The sequence below is a fragment of the Mytilus trossulus genome, chromosome 14, assembly GCF_036588685.1.
Source record: "Mytilus trossulus isolate FHL-02 chromosome 14, PNRI_Mtr1.1.1.hap1, whole genome shotgun sequence".
NCBI classification, from domain to species: Eukaryota; Metazoa; Mollusca; class Bivalvia; order Mytilida; family Mytilidae; genus Mytilus; species Mytilus trossulus.
In genome coordinates, this window is record NC_086386.1 from 53,244,286 (window position 1) to 53,260,214 (window position 15,929).

The 15,929-nt window shown below is 31.5% G+C and overlaps 1 protein-coding gene across 3 annotated transcripts; it reads right to left on the reverse strand.

The window, feature by feature from the left end:
- Positions 1 to 212: 212 nt before the first annotated feature.
- On the reverse strand, positions 213 to 8,749 carry LOC134696318 (conoporin-Cn1-like). Of its 3 annotated transcripts, none has more exons than XM_063558042.1 (4): positions 8,714 to 8,749; positions 2,432 to 2,529; positions 1,209 to 1,474; positions 213 to 841 (listed from the first exon to the last, which is right to left on the reverse strand). In XM_063558042.1, exons 2-4 carry the CDS (start codon positions 2,463 to 2,465, stop codon positions 476 to 478), a joined length of 666 nt encoding a protein of 221 aa, XP_063414112.1. In that variant the 5' UTR covers positions 2,466 to 2,529; positions 8,714 to 8,749; the 3' UTR covers positions 213 to 475. The 3 variants fall into 3 exon arrangements, with proteins under 3 accessions (XP_063414112.1, XP_063414111.1, XP_063414110.1); XM_063558041.1 differs by having other exon boundaries at positions 1,209 to 1,477; XM_063558040.1 differs by lacking the exon at positions 8,714 to 8,749 and adding an exon at positions 2,818 to 2,924 and having other exon boundaries at positions 1,209 to 1,477.
- Positions 8,750 to 15,929: the final 7,180 nt, after the last annotated feature.

The following is a 15,929-nucleotide window of genomic DNA, read 5'->3' on the forward strand; positions in this document are numbered from 1 at the left end:
CCAAATATTGATCACGTGAAACATGTCTCTGTCATTTTCAAGATCTATATGCAAAATAGGCGGCCGTTTATTGTCGTTAAGACTGGTGATGTGCTTTTACTATTCGCTACGAAACTGCATTGATGAGCTTGCAGTTAGTAACTTCGTTGGCACTTTGTTTAATTTTAGCATATTTAAATATAGTAACTTTTTTTTTTTTTATAAATTTGAGGAACACTTTTCATATCAATTTTATATATAAAACAAGGTAGTTGGGTCACCACAAGGAGTAGGATAAAGTGCTAACAAAATCTCCAAATTCACGAATGGCTCTTTTCCTATAAAGTGTCGGTTTAACTTCAAGTGTCAGTGTTACATCCAGCCAGTAGTGTACTGTTTTTTTTATAGCTCTACTGTTAGCATTGTCGTACAAGGTCTGATACACTAAATAATAATCAAGTAATCTGTTACTCAAAGCAATCGAATATACAAATGTTTAATTTATAGGTAAAAACTTCCTTTTTTTTGGTCGGACAGTTATGATCACATCTGCACGAGAACCAGTGCCCATATCTCCTAAAACTTCAAGTGTGTCATCTTCAGAAATGATTTGGTTGCATTGATCATGAAAAACACCAGTTGTATAGCAGATATCGTCTCTTGTGTCATTTCTAGATATCGACTCATACCAATTCATATTGTGATTCTTTACTCCTCTGCTTGTAATGCCAACTGCGAGGTTATTTGACGACGAAAACAATGGCACATTCCACATCACTATGACACGCCTATCTAAATTATCCAACAACCAAGAGACAATTCCACTTGTTCCTCTTAAGGAAAACCCAACTTTGTGACCAATCTAAAATGATAAGATATAGAAAAATGAGTCTGATATTGAATCGACGACTCACTGATTGTAATATGTGAAGTTGTTATGCCTATTTTGGTTTACTTTTACACATTGTAACAGTTCCTGCTTCACACAATATAGTTTTCCAAGCTATGTTTGATTTGGAACGGTCAGCTAAATGTGTGCAATTCTTTACATGCATAAAAAAAACCAACAATAATTCTAGTTTTTTCAGTCATTTTTCTGACTTATCAAATACAGAACTGTAATGACAGTTTGCCCTACTCAAATAACATTTTGTACAGACCTATAATAAACTGAAATGTCAGTATTTTTTTTAGAAATTGATTTCAATTTTAAAAGTCTCATTCCTTACCAAGACTTCCTTCATTTTTGTTCCAACGTTCTGTGGAGGCGATGCTAAACATCCTGTATTTATAGTTGCGTTCGGTTTTGAGAGCTCCATAGTTGTCCAGTTTTGAATATAAATGGTGCAAACTCGAGCGTAATTTGCCTTGGTGTACATGATGGAACTGCTGAACGAATTGCCAGGGGATGTAACCACTTTCAACTTCTTTTCTAAATGCGTCCAATCTACTCGCGCATTGTTTTTTCCATTTGACTGGTCATTCTTTTGCACGTCTTCTTAAAAACATAATCAAATAATTTCAAAGTATATCCAATTGGTTTTAGGTAAAAAGAAAACCTATGCATTTTTGATTTCCTATTTTACGTTTAAAAACATCTACACAGCAATGATTATTTACATATTAAAGTGTTACCATGACAGAAAACGTCCGTCATTTGTTTCTACACTCAGTATTACTTCATTTATGTTTGATGCGTTTTGACTACAGAATAAATCCCCACTTTGTTTTTGTCTTTTTCATTTATTGATTACCATGATTAGATATACCTGAAATTGTTCACTAGTAAAGGTTGTTAGAGTAGAGTTTTAATTCAGAAAGGCTTGCAGATGAACAATGGACACAACACTGAGATGAATACAAATAACAAGACTTAATAACGATATCGTATGTTTGCTATAACTACATCACACGCTTCAGATATGGGATGTGGAAACAAGAAGGAACAACTCGTATAAATTCATCTCCAGTATACACACTTTGTTCCCTAAATTCATTAAATAGGTGGTGTACTACGTCCAATCATAATTATTTCGAGTTTGTTCTTTGTGGATTGCCTTTCGGAAACTTTTAAATATTTATAATATTGTATTTTATTCTTTATTCAATGTTGCCTTGACAATCATAACCCATGTTTAAATGTCCATAGAATTGACGAGACTGTATTTGTGAGAACTTCATATTTAGCATCAACAATGTAGTCTTGCTCGAATAGTTGTCGCAGGAGTGTATAGAATCTGCGAAAAAGAATACCTAGTAAGACGATGTTTGGACGACAGGCTGATTTGTTGCAAATACATAGAACGATGCTTTAGTGAAAAATGAATAGGATTGGCAACATAATTTGTTGTTTAAAACATTTACTAACCTAAAGGTGTATTTAGTCATATATGTGTACTCCATTTTAATGTTGATGTATCATGTTTGATGTGCATTCTATAATAAACGTTACCTGATTCTGAAAATCGGGTTTTCCTTCTAGACATTGACTTTGCAATCAATAAATTTATGCTATTACGCTTTATATATTCCGTTCAATGGACTGGATCCCTATAATAAATAAATGCCTATGTTGTTAGTTGTGTGAGTGACTGTGTCATCAATGTACAATGAAAGATAAACGACTTATCGAGTGTGTATAGATAAATGAAAATAAAGCGTTACGTAATACACGGTACGATTTGAATCTGGAAGTTGTGTAGTATTAATTTAATTGATATTAGTTGCTATAAAATACATGTACCTTTTATTAAGAATGATTAATACACACATATCATTTAGAAAATAATTACATGCCGGTACACATTTCGGATGTTATGACATAAATGAATAATTTACCTGAGTAAGTTAATGTGTTAGTATAATTGTTTGAAGCAATGTAATGGACCTATAAGAATTATTTATGATTTCCACTTTCGTTTATCGAGGTTTTGCTTCTTTCTGAATCTCAAAATAGCATGTATTTCCGTACATGCGTATATAGTTATTCATATTATTTGATCGATTGGTAAGTACTTTATACCGGACCAGCACAAACAAACCAAATCGAGGTCATTAATTTGTAATAAACAAATACTAGTTGTCAATTTAAAGAAGTAACATTTAATATAAAAAATTAGTATATGTTTTCCTTTCTTTTTAAAATATAACACGAGGTTATAATCTAGCTTAGATTTTAAGCACTTTTGTCCTTAAAACCTATACCACTAAGAAAATATTTAAGTTTCATAATGATGCTCAATGCAATTAATGCATTTTAACTTTGTACTTGTTTGGTTTTCTAACTATTGTGACTTTAACGTCACCAAGGAGTCTTATGTAGACGAAACACGCGTCTGGCATATTTGATTATAAACCTGGTACCTTTGATAAATTTTATGGCTGGGATTTTACTTCCTACAGCTGTGGAGAAATGCTGTTTGCTTGTGAATATCTTATTAAGTTTTTTTTTTATTAAAGTTGTAGCCGATTTATGGTATACTCAAATTTTAATGTTGCTCATTACACAATTGAGTCGTCATATAAGTGGAAGTAGTGTTGTAAGAAAATGAAAGATTCACTAACCATTTTGGTAACATGTGATGAAATACACATACATCCCAGCTTTAAATAACTGTAATGTGTTACTCTATATTTTCTTTTATTTTAAACTTGTTCTTCCACTTTTTTTCTACATATGTAATTCAGTTTTTCGGCATACGCTATGATTCAAATTAAAAACCTTTTTTTCTACATTTTCATCTTAGTATCAGCAATCGTATTTAAAAAATATAAGACAATTTTTTTCAAAGCATACCGAATATAGATCAAAAGAAAAAAGCATGCAATAATGAAATTGTTATTAAGATATTGATTTATTTCTTTTATCTCAACGTCTAGATGTAGATATAGGAAGATGTGGTGTGAGTGCCAATGAAACAACTCTCCATCCAAATAACAATTTAAAAATAAAACCATTATAGGTTAAAGTACGGCCTTCAACACGGAGCCTTGGCTCACACCGAACAACAAGCTATAAAGGACCCCAAAATTACTAGTGTAAAACCATTCAAACGGGAAAACCAACGGTCTAATATGTTTTATCATCAAATGAAATAAATTGACCATATTTGTTTAATTTTGACATATAGTAGATGTACATGTGTTTGATTTTGGAACTCTTTATAGAAAAAATCTTGTGTATCACTTTTTTCAAAATCATCGTAAAAGTCCAAGGGATATGGTCTCAAAGAAAAATGATTGATTGAAAAAGTGCTTTCACACTGCGTACATGTGTATCACTAGGCTGTTCGGTAACGTCGTATGCAAATGCGTCGAAGTTCGAAATTTGATCTGACAATAACAAACATTTACAACTGCAACTGTTCAGAAAGTTCAACTTATTTATAAGTATTCCCTGTGCGTTTCCTTTTAATTTATTTTCAAATAAATTATTCTCGGGAATAAATAAATGCGGACAAACATTATATTCAACACAATATAAAAGTCTTCTGAAACATCTCATGAAACATGACATCAGGTTTTTAGGTTTCCATATACATAATGCTTCTTCTTCAGATATCCAAAACATCACGGTCTTGATGAAATATGAACACAGCAGCTCTTTACAATCTAAGTCTAAAGCTATCACGTCTTTTATCAAAATTTTCATCAAAGCATAACCTATCAATTGCGTGTGTGTAAATGTGTATATAAGAAGTTTTTCTCCAGCGGAAAACGATATTCGCCATTCTATATCTTCTTTTGTAGATCCTTTTACACCTATTGGGACCAAAAGTACACCGTGTGCCACTATAGACTGTTTCACATCGCTACCCGGCCATGAGTTATTCGATCGTGTGATCCATTTGTTTGCTGTTTTTATCCAATATTTACTATGTAAACTGAATGCTATGTCACACGATCCATTTTTGTTGGTTCAGCAAGGGCCATGCACAGTCTGAAAATTGAGGCTTGCACATAGCTGTTTGACTGACAAGTTTGAGAAAAAGTAGTCTTTCACGATCCGTTACCAGAGCTTTACGATCGTTTCGCAATACTTGACCCCCGTTAGACATTCTTTCACGGTCATTTCTCTCGTTAAACCGAATGACACCTGTAAGGTGTGTCACGACACGTTAATAAAATGTTTAAATGATACTTGATTAATTCTTGTTACTTTACATCAAGAGGCAAAACAATCGGGTACACTCATAACGTATTACTTTGATTTTACCAGTTAATATAAATAAAGATTTGAAGCAGAACAATTGACTTTCTTTTTGAAAACTTCACAGATTTTGTGTAGGTAAATAGAATGTAAAACACATCAATCTCTAAAGTACCTTCGAAAAGATTCATTGTTTATGAATGTATTAGCACCAGGAACGCTCTAAATCCAATATTTAAATCCCATGATGTAAAGTTTAGAGTTTAGAGTATCTGAAATGGAATGGTCGAGGGAACAATCTAAGTAAGGATTGAAAAAAACAAATAATCCTTTCTACAAGCTATGACGCATGTTTGTGCTCTTCGCCCAAACCAAGGATATCAATCGAATGTTGATCTCTTTCGTTAACTGTATGTATTTATAACATGAAAATTGATATTGATTGCAGATCGTTTTATCATTGTATAAAATTATTTATTAATTATTTAACATATTTTGAAACTGCTTGAATTGTTGTAGTAACAAATGTTATTGATGGAGACCATATGGTGAGATCTGGATGTGTAAGATGTCTAGGAGACAGCTCATTTTGTGTACATAATTCATTTTTAATTGTCCGTATAATGTTTTTCTAAAATTTTATCATGAGTTGAAAGTCAAATATGATGACATACTATGATAGCTTAACACATTGTATACACATTTGTCAGCTGATGAATACTAATACAGCTTTACCTGTTATCATGATATTTTGATTGATTACTGTCTGATTGATTTATAACCCATAACAAGTTTGACATACTCGCAACATACAACAAAATATGTATTTATCGGCAGACAAAATATCATAAGCTTAATGAATAACCTGTCAGCTTTATGTAATTAAGCTTAAATAATTATTGTTTATTTGGAACTGTGTACTCATCTGGTGTTTATTTCAGTCTTATAAATTACTAACAACAATTTTCATTAAACATTAAAATAACTAAATATAAAAAGAACGACCAAATATTTACAGACATGTAAAAGGGGAGGGTTCAGATCTCATGAAACATTTACCCCGCCGCTTTATTGCCCCTGTCCATAGACTCAAACCTCTAGCCTTTGTTTTTTTTCAATCTTTGTTTATTTGTAATTTTCGGAGTTTTAAGTGGCATTAATTTTTCTAAACTAGCATACAATATTGTTAAGAAACTAGCTAATGCTGCAACCATCTGCGTTGAAAACTCATAGGTGGTCTTGGCATGTTTTCTGCTTATTGGTTTGGTGTCGTTACTTTGGCACATTCTATGTTGGATTCTCTTGAAAGAGGATTATTTTTTTTTGCTTTTATTATAATATTGAATAATTCTACAATATGACTGACGCAAGAATAATTTGTCTTTTAATGATAACTGAATTTTGGTTTGTATTGCTAGTTTGTTACGAAATATGAGCGTTGGTGTCCCTTGGTATCTTTGATCCCTCGTCTTCAGTTTAAATATTTTAGGAATCATACTATTTCTGTTGTTTCTGCTTTGTGAAATCTGATTAATACTTCAAAAAATACAATAGAAGTCGTTTGAAAATCAGAATGTTGGAACTTTTCAATTTTCTAATAGCATCTCGGATGCAGTTATACATGTCATATTTAAATAGTAAAAAATCGACCTACGAATTTGTTATCACATAAGCAACACGACGGGTGCCACATGTGGAGCAGGATCTGCTTAACTTTCCGGAGCACCTGAGATCACCCCTAGTTTTTGGTGGGGTTCGTGTTGCTTATTCTTTAGTTTTCTATGTTGTGCCATGTGTACTATTGTTTGTCTGCTTGTCTTCTTTCATTTTTAGCTAGGCGTTGTCAAATTATTTTCGATTTATGAGTTTGACTGTCCCTTTGGTATCTTCCGTCCCTCTTTCAAAAGTTATAGTCAATAAAGCCACTGTATATTCAATAACGTTTAATTGATCATTTCGATATCAATGGTTTAAAACGAAAAAAGGGTTAATACTGGCTTATGGTTCAAAATTACGACTTTAATTATCCAAAACTATTAGCGTGTACACTGTATGACAACTAACTGCATAGTATTGTGCGGAATATTTACCTTTTATTTAGATAATATGTATTTTCTTTATAAAAACTTTGAAATTTTCAAAAACTAAAGGCTTTTCTACCTCAGGAATATATTACTTTATCTGTTTTTGGCAACACATTTAGGCATTTTTTGTCCTCAGTGGTCTTGTGGTTTGTTCTTTATTTTGACCCTTTTACCTTTTTGATTCGAGCTTCACTGATGAGTCTTTTGTAGAAGATCGCGCGTCTGGCGCAAATAAAAAATTTCAATCGTGTCAAAGAGGGACGAAAGATACCAAAGGGACAGTCAAACTCATAAATAAAAAATAAACTGACAACGCCATGGCTAACCATGAAACAGACAAACAGACAAACAAAAGAACACATGACGCAAAGTAGAAAACTAAAGAATAAACAACACGAACCCCACCAAAAACTTGTTGTGATCTCAGGTGCTCCGGACGGGTAAGCAGATCGAGCTTCACATTTGTCCTCCGTCGTGTTGCTTATGTGATATCAAATCAGGTTAATAGTCTAATTCGGTAGATCACATTCATTAAAGGGAAGGGAATTGTAGTTACGACGTAAGGAACATATCTGATATCATTTGTGAAACGGTTATTCCATAACGGTCAACCAACTCGTGATGGCGTCCGTAAAATTTATGAAGGGATGATTTCTATTTCACCATTTGGAACTCTTGGTTTAATAGCTTCCTTGCGAGCAGCAACCCTTTATCAAGAAAATCATGATAGGAAATGCAAGCACGGGAATATCGTATAAATTCGGAGATATATACCCGTATACAGGTGCTGCAGGAATGTTGCTACTTAGAAATAAAAAGCTCACAATTCGAAAGCTGAAATCATCTCTTTTGTCGTAAAGTTTTGTTTTCAACCGACCCTCATTGTCAATTTCTAGATATAAGACAAGATATGAGGCATCTATGATGAGTTTATCTTATTTCTAATATAAGACTATATCAAGCTTGTCATTTTCCTGCTTCTTACTCATGTGTTTCGGAGTTTTTAGTTTATCATGCTCTTTAACTTCGTAATTGATATTGCCTACCGAATGGTATGATTCAAGTGCAATGTATATGTTCTCTGAAGTTGAAACGTAGTCAATGAATATGACATGATACATGTATCCTCAAATTAAGCCAATTTAACCATTATTAGACGCACGGGGAAATTATCTCGATGTTGAATTTTCATTATCACTGTCAACTATTTGATATTCTTACTAATATAATATGATGATCGTAAACACATAATACTGTTGTTATAGATGAATGTTTACATGGTTTGGTGTATTGATAATCATGATATAAAACTTTACATTGCAATGGAATGTACGAAGCGAAAACTAATTTTCAGAGTAAACAAACCATAATACTGAAATTATCTAGTAGTACTTTGACCTTTTTTTTTTTAACATAAAACTGGTTTAAAATAAATAGTTTGTTTACCAAATCTATGTCTAACAAAACATAGATGTGAAATATCAAGTTGAATATTATTTACCTGCCATTCTTGTTCATAACTATGCATGTATTTACCTTCACAACGGGGATTCCCCAAGTATCGACTTTCGTTTCCATTTAAAGGTGACTTTAATATGTAAAACTCAATTAAACGTAAAAAACCTATTTTATTTCATTTAAAAAAATACCATGTTAGTTTAAATGATAAATAAACTAGTTATGAATATCTAATTATTAAATCCAGTGTGACAAGTTCATTGAATGGAGGTCTTGAGAACATATCATTAGGATTAATTTTGACTAAGCGTCACATTTGAGTGATAGTTTGATTTGTCCTGTGAATTGATCGGTTTTTGGTGGGAGTTTAACCTATGTCTGAAAGTTAAAATGTCTAGGTGTATGAATTCGCAGCAATGTATGCTTATGTTGGACATAAGCCAGTATTAACCCGTTACGAGTAAGGAGATCGAAATGATCTCTGAGCGTTCATAACCTTTAAGGCAACTATTTGATGAGTGGCGGATTAAAAGGCTAAACTTTTATCTGTCCCTATGTAATATACCCTAATTTTCCAACATCATTCTAAATTTAAAGCTCTTGATGTTAGTGGATGACCTTTTGCAGGTCCAAACCTTTGAAGTAATTGTAAATTTCTTTTGGTTCTCAACATACAAGAAATGTCAACTACTGAACGTGAAAAAAATATTAAATCATTTGTATCTCAGAGTGGAAGAGATTCGTTGATATGTGTTTGATTATAAATGATCATACTTGTCTTTACAGCGAGTAAGTTATTTCTTAAATTGGTGTCTACCAGAAAACCATGCAAAATGCAAAAAAATATGAAAGGTGAAGATTTCAGCTGATTTTTGGTTCATGAAAAAATATTGAGTACATCCAATAGACCCATGGTTGAAAAATACAATATTGGGCAAATACAGTAAATACAGGGTGATTCTTTTTTGGTACAAAATTTGCTTGAAATCTTAAAGAAAATGGACACTTTTTTTTTTTTTATTGAATTGTTTAAAGTATTACATGTCAAATCTTTTTGTTTGGCCTAGAAATTTAGGTTTTAAACTAAAACTGAATGCAAGTTGAATCTTATTTCGCCTATCATTATTTTTTTTATTTTTATTGAAAAAAAGTGATTTTCACAAATTCGATTGTAGTCAAATGTCCATAAATCCTCAAAAGTTACTCAAAATAAAACAATATTTTGTCAAATGTTATGGTTCACTATAAACTAAAATTCCTTAACTGGAATTTTGTTGCAAATTAATTTTAACTTTTTTTAATAAGGATAAATAAAATCTGAAAAAAATATACCTGCGATAACTTCCCTTTGTAAAACTCTCCAAACACAAGGTAGATTTAATGTTTACTATAGAAGGTGGAAAATTACCAAATAAGCAGAAGGACATATTTCAAGAATGGATAATGGCTGAGAAAGGAGAAAGCTGTTTTTTTTTATGACAACTGTGAATCAGACAACCTATATATTTCAAGAAAATGCAGAAAAGATACCACCAATCATTTTATATTTTTTAAATGTGGCACAGACATAACACCAGAATCATTGCTAATACTCAACTGTGCCGGTCTGGGCCTCAGACTCTCAAACTTTTCAAAACATATTTGCTCTAAACATAGACATGAGTTTGGTTTGTAGTGTACAAGAACAAAAAAAAACATGTTGCCATCCACTGTATGACCTTTCGAAATCTTCAAAAGTGGCAAAGGGAGTGAACTTTATCCAAAGCAGAGAGATCTTGGTCAGGTTTAACTTGAATGTTTCAGTTGGTTATGGTAAGAATATTTCAAAATTAATGAAGAGAAAAGCCAAATGACACCACAATAAAAATCTCATCATTTAGAAATTCATATATATATATATATTGTATACAGAGAAACAACACTGTCCATTTATCTTTAAAAAAAAGGGGTGAATATTTTGGGGTATTGGGCTTGTCTGCCTTGCCTCAAATTTGCAATGGGTCTTTTCACCTTGAGTCCATTTGCTACTTTTATTAAAAATAATATGAACAAACATATTCAGATATGTATCATGCTATTGTTGTTGGAATGTTAATGTACAAGTACCCGCCTACGTCCACTTGTATTTTTGTCCATATGATGAGTTAAGCCCTATCAACTAATTTTTATAGTTCGTTCTTATGTTGTACTGTTATACCACTGTCCCAAGTTAGGAGGAGGGTTGAGATCCCGCTAACATGTTTAACACCGCAAAATTATGCATGAATTCACAAATGTTTGATTATAAATGAATATTTATTTCTATTGTTAAATCTTTAAATATATATCTCTAGCTCCATCTTATGAAAATCAAATATTCAAATAATAAATGTCTTCATGGTATGAAAACTCAATATTTAAATAATGTCCCCATTTATGGGCATTATGTTTTTCTTGTCTGTGCATCCATTAGCTAGTTTGTCTGTCTTTCCGTGTGTCCATCTGTCTGTCCTGCTTCAGGTTAAAGTTTTTGGTCAAGGTAGTTTTTGATGAGGTTGAAGTTCAATCAATTAAAACTTAGTACACATGTTGCCTATGCTATGATCTTTCTAATTTGTATGCCAAATAAAAGTTTTGACCCCAATTTCACAGTCCACTGATAAACAAAAAAATGATATGCAATTGGGGCATCTGTGTACTTTGGACACATTCTTGTTTTGACCTCATATAAAGATAAAAAGAAAAAATAGCAATGTGATTTCAAATTGAAGGAGCATTATACAATGTATACATGTGCATGTATGTTCTATTTGTTGCTTTGAACATCAAAACTCTCTGTTTATGTTCGCAAATGTTTTGTTTAAATTTTGCTGCATATTTCTTTTATTCAGTGACCAAGATGGATACTCCCGAACTGATTTAATTTCAATTCTTGTCAATTGATAAGTAAATGCAACCACATTATATTGCAAGACCTATAAATGTACATCTGTACAACAGAACAACTTTGAATTCAAGACTTTTCAACATAATTGGTTTTTAATATCTTCATGTCTTTCATGCTCTATCACCAAGAAGAATTAATAACAGAAATTGCTAATAAAAGCACACACATGTGCATGTATATATTTGTTGATACTGCAAATTTACATGCATCCAATGTCTAATAATTTCCTAAAAAATTGGCATACAGTGTACTACTATAATATTTCAATTTTCATCAACAGGTATATGTAGAAGATGCATTAAAAAGCATAAAGATGAAGTACAAATTGCAACATATTTGAAAGGAGATCTTAGAGGTACATTAATGATATTAATGAAAGATGTAACAAGGTAAAGAGACTGCTAAATGGACTGCAAATAAGATTTTATTATTTTTTTGGAAGAATTTTGTAACAGCATGATAAAAAAATTATAAATACAAAAGAAATTATTAAAAGTTGAATATAGAAAAACGCAAATAAATTGTGGTAAACACACACACCACTCAAATTCTAATTTTATTGTCAATTAAAATCATAAATAATAATAAAAAAAAAAAAAAAATGCTTGTCATCTTTTCTGATAAGCCTGAACTAGAGTCTCTAAAGAGCCTGTGTCGCTCACCTTGGTCTATGTGCATATTAAACAAAGGACACAGATGGATTCATGACAAAATTGTGTTTTGGTGATGGTGATGTGTTTGTAGATCTTACTTTACTGAATATTATTGGTGCTTACAATTATCTCTATCTATAATGAACTTGGTCCAGTAGTTTCAGTGGAAATTGTTTTGTAAAAATTTACAAAATTTATGAAAATTGTTACAAATTGATTATAAAGGGCAATAAGTCCTTAAGGGGTCAATTGACCATTTTGGTTATGTTGACTTATTTGTAGGTCGTACTTTACTGTACGTTATTGCTGTTTACATTTTATCTCTATCTATAATAATATTCAAGATAATAACCAAAAGCTAAAATTTGTTCTTGAAATTACAAATTCAGGGGCAGCAACCCAACAGCGGGTTGCCTGAATGGCCTGAAAATTAAAGGGCAGATAGATCTTGACCTATTGAACAATTTTGATTTATGAAAGATTTTCTCGAAATGCTTTGGGTTTAGATATATGAGCAAAAAACTGCATTTTACCCTATGTACTATTATTAGCTATGTCGGCCATCTTGGTTCACGGGCGGGGTCATCAGAAACAAATTTTTTAACAAGATAACCTTATGATGATGTTTATAACTTTGGTTAAATTATCTTAGTAGTTTCAGAGAAGAAGATTTTTGTAAAAGATCACAACAATTTACGAAAAATTGTTTAAAATTGACTATAAAGGGAAAATAACTCCTTAAGAGGTCAACAGACCTTTTTGATCATGCTAACTTATTTGTAGAACTTACTTTGCTGAACATTAATGCTGTTTACAGTTTATCTCTATCTATAACATTATTCAAGATAATAACCAAATACATCAAAATTTCCTTTAAATTACAAATTCAGTGGCAGCAACCTACGGATTGTCCGATTCATCTGAAAAAAACCAGGGCAGCTAGATCTTGATCTTATAAACATTGTTTATTCCTGTCAGCTTTGCTCTTACTGCTTTGGTTTCAGAGATATAGGCCAAAATCTACATTTTACCCCTATGTTCTATTTTAAGCCATAGCCATAGCGGCCAATTGCTACACATGAAAACTTGACTCATATTAGAACAACTAATTTGTATAACATAATTGAAAAAATGAATAATAAAACAGATATGTTCAGAGTATGATGTTAAACTTCAGATTGATTAGTTGACAATTGCTTTTTTTTTTTTTACATCAGTGTATCATATATGGCATCAGTAGACAATATTTTGTTCCCAGCAATCTTGTTTTAATTTGCGTTGAAACTAAATAAATGTCCTGCATTTTTCATATACAAATAAGGTATACAGGCTATAAAGGCTAAATAATGATTGAACTGTTTTGTTCTCATGACATGTTTTCATATTCAAGCTAAATATCATCAATCATTTTTTTAAATACCCGAGTTTTACTCTTTAAATTGAAACCTACAGCTTGACAACCCTGTGCATTTCCAGATTTCATTGATAAAGATGTGTTCGTCCTACTTATATATACTAAGTGTTTGTATTAATTGAAATGAAATGAGAACAAACATAATACTCTTATTCGATAAGATTTGAAATTAAGCGAAGAGGCGTTAACCTAAAATTAGCAATGCACTATTGGAAAAAACATTTTAAAGTTAAACATCACACTTGCGAATTTGTTTTGTTTGTATACAACAGGAAAATGATGTAACATTTTACATTCCTTTGTTTTGGCAGACAAAGGGATTTAAGGGTCAATATTAGCTTCCAACCATTATCTTATTATTTAATGATAGTTGTCGAAAATATTCATAAATGCTGTATAGGATAATTCAGTTTGAAAGTTAAACAAACAGAAACAAATGTTATTGCTGTGACAATATGAATGAGGAGTTCATTGTTTCAGAAAGTAATTACTTTCACAAATATTAAACGTTTGGCCTAAAAAAATCTTTTCTTTTATGAATTGTTTAAAAAAAAAAAAGATTCTGCAATGAGAAATAATTAAAAACTGCCAAATTTAAGATGTTACTGAAAAAGTAAGAATGTCCAATATGTCATTGACGTGAAATTATCTAAATAAAATACCAATTAATAAGGCGCTTAGTATATATTTTCACTTGTAGACACATTCACGCATCGTATAATTTTATTTTAAATTAAACATTTAACTCTCTTTTTATTTAATGTTAGCCGTTGATTTAAATAAAACAGCATTACGTACAGACATTTCAAAATTTCATTCTGCTTTAAATGATTTGAAGATAACAGTCTAAAAGTTCTTATGAATTAAACAAAAGACGTTAATATTTCCGTCGTCATTTAAATAACTTGCATATGCCGGTATGTCAATAAACTGCTAGTTTCATATGTCAGTCTGATTGTTAAATAAATAATCTTTTTTTACCAAGATTAAAGAATCTCATTTAGTTGCACAACTGAAAAGAATGATTTTTAAAATTTGATTAAGTATATTGAACAAACAAGTGGTAAGGTTACATGTATGTTCAGTTTTCTTAAACCAAATGTCGAAGTGTACAAGTGTTAACAAATAGTCTGAGTTTAACATATATTGCAAAAACAATATTTTAAGGTTAGTGTGAAGATTGGTGCCTATTAAAACGCTTACAGGCGTTTCATTGGTTGTAGTTTTTTTTTTAGTATTTGCGTTTCTCGTTTTTACATAGATTATACCGTTGGAGCTTTTCCGATGATTTTACTGATATTTTTAAGGACCGTTATAGCTTGTTGTTCGGTATGAGAGAAGACTCCAAGTTGAATGCAGTACTTTTACATAGTCAATAGTGTAAATAATGTAACCAGTATCACCGTTGAAATTTAAATGCACTACCAAAGGTCAATCATCATTATTAATTTGGATAAGGTAAACTTAATGAAAAAGGTAACCATTAACGAAAATAGTATGAATGCTGATGTTACAATTCTCCACCACAGTCCAAACAACATGGGTTCAAGTAGTTATTTTGCTGTAAATAATATAAATTATATACCCTGTACTACACTATGAAGGACCCGTCACGATAAAATCTTGAACATTACGAGATATCTAGCGTCCTACAAAAATAACATTAAAAGACAAAGATATCAAATACCAAACAAGTCTATGCCAGCGTAACGTTATTTCCTTTGTTAAAACAAACCTTAAAATATAAAGTATTGCACAAACCACGAACAATATGAACAACAAAAGGAAAGCAAATTGTTTAAGAGAAAACTTTATTTCAATATATAATATCAAAGTTCAAATCATTCGTGACAATCTCTGGAATGCTGCACTATTTAATTCCTTATCTGAATGAAATTCTATAGATTTTATAAATGCTTGTCTCGCATATTCTTTTTCTCCAATTAGTTGATAAGCTATACCTAGGACGACGTAGGAAATAGCGAGCTGTTGATCATGAGCTATGAAATAGTCTTCTTTCACAGTTAATTGTAAATCTCGGAAGGAACCTTGACATTGTTTTGCATTGTTTAGACGAAAATGTGACAGAAATCGAAGAAAATGAGCAAAGACTACAGGAGGAATAAGTTTTACACTTTTACCTTCTGTCATCGTCAGCTATAGTTCTCTTGGTATGAATACTGAGTTGTGACAAAAATACTCTTTCTAGCAACATGAATTTCGACAACCGAACAGTTTTCATTTACTTAAAGAAATCCAAATTAAG

Excerpts from the sequence above, each read along its gene's own strand:
- LOC134696318 (XM_063558041.1), bottom strand. The coding sequence starts at position 2,465 with ATGTCTAGAAGGAAAACCCGATTTTCAGAATCAG. Across the intron at positions 1,478-2,431 it reads AACCCGATTTTCAGAATCAG|AAGACGTGCAAAAGAATGAC; the intron begins GTAACGTTTATT and ends TATGTTTTTAAG. Across the intron at positions 842-1,208 it reads CAAAAATGAAGGAAGTCTTG|ATTGGTCACAAAGTTGGGTT; the intron begins GTAAGGAATGAG and ends TTATCATTTTAG.